This window comes from Dasypus novemcinctus, chromosome 10, assembly GCF_030445035.2.
Source record: "Dasypus novemcinctus isolate mDasNov1 chromosome 10, mDasNov1.1.hap2, whole genome shotgun sequence".
In the NCBI taxonomy this organism is placed as follows: Eukaryota; Metazoa; Chordata; class Mammalia; order Cingulata; family Dasypodidae; genus Dasypus; species Dasypus novemcinctus.
The window spans coordinates 10112234-10121585 of NC_080682.1; the positions used below are offsets into that span (position 1 = coordinate 10112234).

A 9352-nucleotide genomic window follows, 5' to 3' on the forward strand; every position below is an offset into this window, starting at 1 on the left:
TGATGCTCTTTGACTTTGAAGACCTGCCCTGGCCACACTAGCTCCCAGGGGAGGAAACAGCAGCCCGGCCAGCTGCTGGAGCTCTTATGGGGGGATACGGAGCCCCTGGTGCCAGCACTGCCCCTTCCCCACGTCCTGAGAAAGCTACAGGCCTGGCTGGAAGCGGGACAGTGGACAAAGTGGGTCCTGAACCACTTTGCTCAGTCCCCACTGCCCGAGGCCTCTGTCATCGTGGGGACAAGACTGCTGGGGGCAGGGGCAGTTGATGGGAACTTCTTCCCACAGCCAGGTCCCTTGGCGCCTCTGGCTGCTCTTGAAGTCAGGAGCCCCCAGGGTGGCATCAAGAGAGGGTGTGTCTAGGTGCGGTTGAGGGAGGGCCCCTCTTTTTCTGTGGGGCTCCCACTCAGCCTCGGCAACGACACTTCCCAGTGGCTCCAGAAACCGTGCCTGGCAGCCCGAGGCTCCGGGCCCCGGGCCTCCCAGCCTCAGGGCCCATTCGGTTACTTGAGGGATGACTGTTGGAAGCAGACAGACCCCAGGTCCTGGAAGGTGGGACCAGGCTGGAGGGACACCCAGGGGAGAGAAGGTGCCGTTTCCCGCGCGCTCTGGATCCATCCTTATGGCAGCTTCTGGACACCTGGGGCCCCAAGAACGCTGAACAAAGGTGAGAGCAGACAGAGAGACAGGGAAGGACAGGGGAGGCTGAGACAAGCTCATCTTTGGCACCTTTACTAACGTGACTCCCACCCCCACTCCCGGCCGCCCTCGGGGCCCGTGCCCAGGAAGGCCGCTGGAGGAGAAGACCCCAGAGGCCTGTGGGAGATGGCACAGGCAGGGAAGGGGCTGCAGCTGACAAGACCAGCGCCACCCCAGGGGCAGGGAGCTGCCTTCTGTTCCTGGACTTTCTTACTGACCTTCCCTTTTGGAGGGGGAGGGGACGTGGGGAAGCAGGGGCAGTGTGGCCCTGGTGGCTGGGCTGGCGCAGGGAGCTGGGGCCCCTGGAAACCATGGCGTTTGCGTTCCTTCGGCTTCTCCCAGAGAAGAGAAGTTTCTCCTTGAAACATCCCATTGCAGGAGTCCCAGGATCCTCAAACTGGGTGGATTTCAGGATAGGACGCCCCTGTGGGCCATGAACTCCCTTCTTTACTGCCCTGTTGAGAAGAAACACAGAGAGGTTGTGCCCCGAGACACAGTGACCCCTGGCCTGTCCACCCCAGGCCTCAGGAGTTACTGCCCCCGTGCTCTGAGCATGCCATGGGGGTGGGCAGTGACAGCCCTGTCAGCCATCGGGGGGCTTTAGAGGATGAGCCTGTGTCCTAAGGGGCCCCTCTATAATGGCCATCTCAGCCCTGCTCCCCTTCACAAAGGGCTGCACCCCCCCTTTCCCACTGGCCCCTCTTGGGGTGGAGCTGGGGGTAGCTGGGCCATTTGGTGCCTCAAATTGTGGAATATGGAGCAGAGCACAAGGCCGTGCAGTGAGCTGGAGCCCCAGCTCTTAGTTCCACTCTCCCAAGCATGTGCTGTGTGACTTCAGGCACATCTTATTCCTCTCTGGGCCTTGGATGGGTAGGATGGGGGGAGCAGGCCCGCTCAACGCTCTGCATGTCCTGGATGGTGTCAGGCAGTGCCAGCTTCTGGGTCTCTGGGTCTCTGCCAGGCCGCTCAGCACCGGCACCGCCCCGTACACCAGCAGGGGCAGCGAGGGGCCGTGGGCGCCCAGCAGCTGGGCTGGGGGACACAGGATGGCTCCCCCGCGGGTCGCCATCTGGAGCACACCCACCGCGGTCATCCCGTGACAGACGCACACGTGAGCGGCGCTCCGCCGGCCCCAGGCCCCCGCCCGCCCCCCAGCCCGGCGCCCTCCTCGCCTGAGTAGGGTGGGGAAGAGCTCGCAGCTGTGGATGGCCGTGGCCGTGACGGCGGCCCCCATGCTAGGGAGGCCCAGCGAGGCTGGGGCTGAGCGCAGTCACCGTCTCTGCAGAGAGAGGCGGGAGGCGGCCGGCGGGGGCGCAGGGTCAGATGCGGGGGGGTCTCTCCAGCTTAGACCTCGCCCTGAGCTCCAGGCCCGTCTTTCCAAAAGCCTCACCTGGGGGTCCCCAGGCCCCTAAAGCACCTCATGACTCCTCCCCCCAAGGTGCTCCCCACCCAGCCCCCCAGTGGGACGCCTCCTCCTTCCCCCTGACCCCTACAACCCATCATTAGGATCTTCTCCTCTCAGGGCCACCCTGAGCGCAGGCCCCGCTTCTCTCCCTAGACAGCCATGGCCGCCCCCTGTGTTCCCGGTTCTGGGTACCGCGCCCCACCCCACCCCCAGGCTGGGTGGCCTCTGGTCCTCCGCCTGGGGGAGGGCCCAGGGGTCCTGCGTGCTCCCCGTACCCCTCGCCCTGGGGCACCAGCGTGTTGGCCAGGATGCAGAGGCCGGACAGCACCAGGGCGCGCCTGCCTGGGCCCGGACGTCCGCGGCCCCGAGGACGGCCTGGAGCAGGAAGACGTCACCGCCGGGGGCCTGCAGGGGCCCAAAGGGAAGCCAAAGGCGACCCTGGCGTGGGGGCGGAGCCAGGCGGGGCGTGGGCGGGGCTTCCTCGGTGCCCAGACTCGCCTCCATGCCCACTGCCACCCGTGCGCCTTTGTTACCCCCCCCCTTCTAGGTCCTCTGTTTCCTGAGGAGGGGGGTGTCTGAGCTGCCGTCCCTGCCCCGGGGAGGCCCCGCAGGTGGCCTCGGGGGGTCAGCGCCTCCCGGGCTGTCCTCCTGTCGTTGATGGGGGCCACCCCCTGCAGCTCCCGCCGGCCCCACTCCACTCGGCCCGTGATGAGGAGCCAGCGAGCTGACTCTGCCAGCCACCTGGGGAGGGGGTGCGGGCACACAGGCCGCGAGGCCCTTCATTCCCCCCCCACTTTCCGCCTCCTTCTCCCTCCTTTGGGGGGGCCTGGGGGCCCACTGCTCTCATCCTCCTTAGCTTGGCTGCTGGAAGGGGGGACTCTGTTCTCCCCTTCCCTGCATCACCCAGGAAACAGGCCTGACTGATGGGATGGACCTGGATGTGGTCCACTAGGACCCCCCACTGTCCCGGATGCTCTGCGTTGTCACATCCTTCCCCCACTGCCAGTTCACTGCCTGAACTGCGCCAGCACTAACTCCTCTCCCATGCCCCCTCAGTCTTGGGTCCTGACATCACCAGCACCCCCGCACGCCCCCAGCACCCCTCATGCCTGACACCCCCACTGCTCCTGCCCTCTCTTCTGCCGGGAAAACAGCTGTGGCCTCCTGGATGCCATACTGCCCCACATGCCCCAGCCCCCCACCCCGCCTAACCACCCCCCCCCTCCGCAGGACCCAGCCCCCTGATGCCAACCTGGCCCCACTGCACCTCCCAGCTGAGCCCCGGTAGCTCCCACCCCGCACCCTGCTTCCAGTACTTGGTTCACACAGCCCCCCAGCCAGGCAGTAGGGTGGGCTGCCTGCTTTGCCTCCACCCGGGCCCTGCCGTCCTCCAGGCTTTGCAGAGTGGGTGGGGGAGGTGGAAGGCGCCCCGTAGAGGGAGAGCTGCCAAGACCTGGTGCCCTACCAGACTTCGGGTGGCGAGGGAGAGGGAGGGGCATGGTGACCCTGACTCGAGGACCTGGTGTGGGGGAGCTGTCCCCCAAATTGGGGAGGCCTTGGGGAGGAGCAGGAGGCCGGAGAGGGCACGCAGGCAGGTGGGCTGAGAACGAGGTCGGGAGGGGCAGGGCGGAGAGGAGAGCTGGAGCGCCAGCATCTGGGTGGAGGTGCAGCCTCGGCGCGGGGTGTGGCCCCCCGGGGAGAGAGTGCCACCGGTGCTGCGGGCGTGGGAACAGGGCGCCATGGTGACCTGGCGGCTGTGAGACAGTTATGGTGGAGAAGTGCGGGGAAGCTGGGCTGGGGCGGCTGCAAGGAGGCAGGGAGAGAGGAAGTGGCAACAGCAGGGGCGGCGCATTCTCTTGCAGAGAAAAGGGCTCGGAAGGGGAGCAGGGAAGGCGGTGGGAGCCGCCGGGGCTGGGGGTTTCCACGCTCAGGGATGCCCATGGTCCCACCTTACTCGCCAAGCCGGCAGCGCACTTTGGGGTGGTGTGGTGGGGGGTTCCCCGTGCCTCCCTCGTTAGACCATGAGCGCCAGGCGGGCGTGACGCCATCTGCCTGGCTCATCACCGCCATCCCTGGTGTCAGCTGGTGCACAGCACATGGTAGGTGCTCAGTAGTTATTTGCTGAATGAATGAAATGATGAACGAGTGAATGCAGGACGCTCCTACGGCGCCCTTGAGGCCCGCGGGCCGAGGACTGTGCGGCTCGCCAGCTGCCCGGCACCAGCAGGAGACCGGGGGGCGCCGCGGAACCTGCTTCGCTGGCCTGCTTCCTCCACGCCCTTGGCGACAGGGCCCACTCCGCCATCTCGGGCTTGTCTCCTCGCAGAGTGCGGGGTCACTGAGGGCAGAGCACTTGCTGGAGGCTCCACTTCTGGAGTTCCTCTGCTCCCAGCTTTTGGACTGAGAGATTCCTGGAGCCAGCCTTCCTCCTGTAGAATGCGAGGTGCCCCAATCCCCCTGGACTCTGCTGTCCTCCTCTCTGCAGGGGCAGCAATGGCTGAGCAACTGCTCAGGGCTAGGCTCGTGCACGAATGAGTCGGGCTTGCTCTGCTCCCTGGGTCTACAGTGTGTGGGGAGGCAGCATCAGGACTTTGTGGGGGCAATGGGCTCCAAGGGGGGTGCCTGGCCAGAGGGAGATGGCCCGTCATTTAGGAAGGGAAGACTTTCCAGACAAAGTGACGTTTAAGCTGAGCCCTGATGAAGGAGCCGAAGTTGGGAGAAAGGTGTTTCAGGCAGGGACAGCTGCATGGCAAAGGCCCAGAGCTGGGCCTGAAGGTGGAACACAGAAGAGGCCAGTGAAGTTGGCCCAGAGGGAAGGCAGGAGGGGGACAGGGAGGCAGGCAGTGCAGGGCCATGTGGTCATCCTGAGGGCGATGAAAAGATTCCCCCCGTTCCTTGGGCAGGGCATGCACATTGGTGGCCAGGGTGGAGGCAGGGAGGTCAAGTAAGGTAAGGAGGATGCCCAGATATCTGAAAACCAGGAGGGACAGCGTTCTGATCTTCCCTGTCACTCACCCCTTCACATCTAGTCAGCCACCAAGGCCAGTTAAGTCCACATTTTAATTATCTTCTGAATTTGTTATCCATCCATCCATCCATTCATCCATCCACCCATTCATCCACTCATTCATCCACTCTCCAACCCATACATCCACCCACCTACCCACCCATCTAACCATCCGTCCATCCATCCATCCATCCATCCATCCATCCATCCATCCATCCATCCATCCATCCATCCATCCAACCATCCACCCAACCACTCATCCATCTACCCATTCACAAATGCATCCACTCACCCATCCATCCACTCACTCATCCACCTGTCCATCCACTCACTCACCCATCCAACTACTCCTTCATCCACCTAGCTAGCCATCCATCCACCCAACACCTACTATGTGCCAGGTGATTGGCAGGGCCCATGCTTGGTTTATTTCAGGCATTTCCTAATCTCCCTTAGCCTGTGTGGGAGACCGTGGGGTCCCCTATGATGACCAGGCCATGGTCCCTATTCTCCTGCGGACAGTCACATGCCTTGATAATGTCAGTCTGTGAGGCAGACTGTGGCAGTGCCCTGAGAGTGGTGTGCGTGTGTGTGTGTGTGTAGTATTTTTGCATCCTGTCCCCAGCCTGGCCCAGCTGCCAGGCCTGGCATAGAGCAGGGGCTTGGAAAACATGCCCGGAGACACAGATGCCCAGGCGGGCGGGGACAGGAGATGGGAAGGGGAGAGTGAGGGAGGGAGAGCGAGGTGCTTGGGAGCCACAGGGCAAGGGAGAGGCACCCCGGGCCCTTGGGCCCTGGTTGGAGGGGGAGAGTGGGGGGCTTGAAGCTTCCCGCTGTGCCAGGCTCCTCTTCTCTCCTGCACTCCCAGCTCTGCCCCGCCCAGGCCCCACCTCTGTCCCTAGGGAAGGAGAGGCTCCCGTTTTCCCTGGGGAGGGGGGGGGTTGGGTGTCTTTCGAGCAGGGGATGGGGCGTGACACCCACCGTGAGTACACCGTGAGGAAGAAGGGCGCGGAGGTGGTCAGCTGTAGCAGCACCCTGTTGCGCACACACCGCAGGCCACGCCGGCCATCAGGACCTGGCCACAGCTGGAGCCCAGCGAGTTCAAAGTCATCACCAAGGGGCGGGCCTGCGCCGAGGGCCACTCCGTCGCGGCAGGGAGACCGGAGCAGGGTTGGCCCTGGAGCCTGCCCAGAGCCTCTCCCTCCTGGCCGTAGGTCGGGCACTTACGGAGTGTGGCTGTGCTCACCGTGATGCCCGCCGTGACAATGGCCGCCAGGAAGCGGAACACGCGGTACCTGGGGAAGACGCGGGCAAAGGCGGCCACCGTGCCCCACCCGGCCATCTGAAGGTAGCTCCAGGTCAGCACCGGCCTGCGCCCGAACCTGGCACGCACACCCCGGGAGGGCGGCCAGGGTCTGTGGCCCGCCACGGCACAGGGCCTGGACCACGGACAGCCTGCCTGCTGGGCTGAAGAGGACGCCAAGAGGACATCTGGGTCTAAACCCACGTTCTCCACCACAGAGGCTTGTGAGTGTGAAGACGTGTGTCCTAGGCTGTGGGCGGGGGAAGAAGGCACTGAGCAGGTAGTGAGTTCTCCGTCACCAGGAGGACTCAGGTAGCAATGCGCGGGGCGGGTTTCAGCAGCAAGGGCTGCTGGGAAGGATCTAGACCCTGACAGGAGAGCGTGACCCCGAGGCTGAGAGCGGGACAGCCTTGCTCGAGCCGCCCATCTGGAGGGCGGCAGGACCTGAGACATCCCGGCTGCAGGCAGAGTGCCTTCCCCTTAGAGAGGCCGGTTCAGGAACCAGCAGGGCCTGGGCCGAGGCACTCACGGGTCCGAGGTGTAGCCACACACGGCAGCTCCCACCAGGACCCCGGCCAGGTAGACACTGGGCCACGGCTTCAGGGCCTGTGGGCCACACACCGGGTCCCACTGGAGGGCGGGGAGAGCGGGCAGCTGAGCTCAGGGGCGGCGGGGCCGAGCGGGGGGCCCCGAGGGCCATGGGTGTGGGTGGCCTGGCATGGGACCGCCACACCCACAGGTGTCCCTTTGCCCCATGAGGGGCGTCCTGTGCCCCTCGCCTGGCCCCCACGGCACCCTCTTGCCCAGTGAGTCAAGGGTCAACTCCCCACGGCCTCACTGGGCCCCTGCCTTCCCCCAGGGCCGCCGCCTCCTGGACAACTTGAATCGTGTCCCCCAGTAAGATATGTTGACGCCCTAATCCCCAGCACCTCAGATAAGCATGTGCCCTCATTTGGAAAGGGGGTCGTTGCAGGTGGAGTTAGTTAAATTAAGATGACGTCATCCTGGAGAAGGGCGGGCCACCACCCACAAGACTTGTCCCTCTTAGGAAAGGAGAAGAGCAGACAGAGACGCCAGTGACCACGGAGGCAGAGAGGGGAGAGCTGTGTCCGTGAGCTGAGGGCGGCGCCGGAGCTGGAAGGGGCAGGAAGCCTTCTCCCCTTCGAGCTTCAGAGGGGACCCGGACGAGGTGCCCACTGCACAGAGGCCGGCGCCGGGCCGACGGCCCCACGCCAGGGGCCTGCGCCCCCCCACGGCAGTGGCTGCACCTGCTTCACCAGCTGGACGGCTTGGGGTGTGTCCGGGCCGCCGGGCCCCCTCCCAGCCATCACTTGCCACGTGATCGCGGGGCCGCCACTGTCTCCCAGAGGTGCTGCTGCCCCCGGAGGACGTGGAGGCTGGAGGTGCTCGGGCTGGAATTAAACTTACCAGGGGCACTTAAGGAATCGCGTTTTGCAATCATCTCCTCAGTGGAAGTTTAATCCAGCTCGAGGGAGGAGCAAATGTGAAGCCTCTGGCCACGTGGACTGGGCGGCCTGGGCTCTGGCCCCGGAGGGTCCTCCCCGAGCCGCATCCCGTGGGGGGGCGTGCGGCCAGCGGGGTGGCTGCCGTGCATGCCCGTGGCCCGACCTCCACGCACCTGCCGCCACTGACGCCCCTTCTCCCCCTGGGCTGTCGCCCTCTTCCTGAGCCCTGGGTGGAACTTTCCAACTTCACCGGGGCCACCGCTGACACCCCAAGCTCAGTGTGTCCAAAGCCACCCTGAGCCCCCCTCCCTGAGCCTGCCCCTCCCAGGAGTCTCCACGGGGCCCCTGGCCTCCCCCGCATCGGGGCAGGGCCCTGCTGATCTTGCCTCCAAAACACGCCTCCCTCCCCCCCACGTCCATCTTCGCAGCCACGGCCCTGGGTCAGCCCTGGGGTCTCTGACCAGGTTTTGGGGACCTCCCCTCCCTGCTCTCCCTGACTCTGCTTCTGCCCCTTTGCCTTGTCTTCTGCAGTGCAAAACCTTCGTGTCACATCCCTCTGAAAAGCTGGGGCACTCCCTGTCAACAAAGGCTGGCAATGCCACCCACGGCTGGGAGGGGCAGGCGTGTGTGCTGGGAGGGGTGGGGGTGTTAGGAGAGCTGGACCGAGAGAGCGCCCTTGGTGGGGACAGTTACTTCTCCAGGTTAAAGGACCAGAGACCACAAAGCAGCAAGAAGATACACGTGTGCGTGGCACGTGGAGGGCAGGCAGGAGAGCAGAGGTGCCCGCAGCTGTCTGTTCCCCTGTGCTTTGGGACATGAAGCTGCCCCCCACCTGTTTCTTACCGCTGCCCTTCCACAAGGCCACCAAGGGCCACCTCCCCTGCCTCCCGCTCTGCACACGTGGGCTCCCCGCTGGCCGTGGCCTGTGCCAGCCTCGCTCGTGCTGCCCTGCCGGCTGAAGAGCGCTTTTGGGCCACATGCTGCGTGCCCCGCCAGGGTCTCCTCTTCCAGGGCTTTCTCCCTGTTTGTCCCTGCCCGCCCCTGAGGCTCAGAGCTGTCGCCCGAGGCCCGTCTTTAGACTATCCCGCACCGTTCCATTACTGTCCCGTTGGCCTAATTTCCAGCCTGTTCCGGGAGGGCAGGAACCTTCCTTAGGACACCCTGGGAAGGACAGCAAGCGAAGGGTCCCCACGAAGACTGGCTGAAATGCACAGGTGGTTTCAAAATAGCGCAAAGTTTCTCCAATTACAAAACTAATTTACATACTGTGTTAGTTTGCTAGGCTGCCAACACGCAATATACCAGACATGGTTGGCTTTTACATGAGGATTTACTAACTTGCAAACTTGCCGTTCTGAGGCCAGGAAAGTGTCAAACAAGGCCCCATGAGGTGATGCTTCCCCTGAAGTCCAGCTGCCTGCGCTCCTGGGCCCTCTGTCGTCCGGCAGGGCTCACGTGGTGTCTGTGTCAGCTGA

The 9352-nt window shown here is 64.4% G+C and overlaps 1 protein-coding gene across 1 annotated transcript; it reads right to left on the reverse strand.

Moving 5' to 3' along the window:
- Positions 1–500: 500 nt before the first annotated feature.
- SLC22A12 (solute carrier family 22 member 12) lies at positions 501–7739 on the reverse strand. The gene is given in 12 exon segments (XM_071217859.1): positions 501–560; positions 1073–1156; positions 1599–1648; positions 1651–1791; positions 1870–1973; positions 2377–2476; positions 2706–2842; positions 6090–6154; positions 6157–6259; positions 6338–6490; positions 6941–7041; positions 7680–7739. Coding segments are annotated over 12 exon segments (1158 nt in total).
- Positions 7740–9352: the final 1613 nt, after the last annotated feature.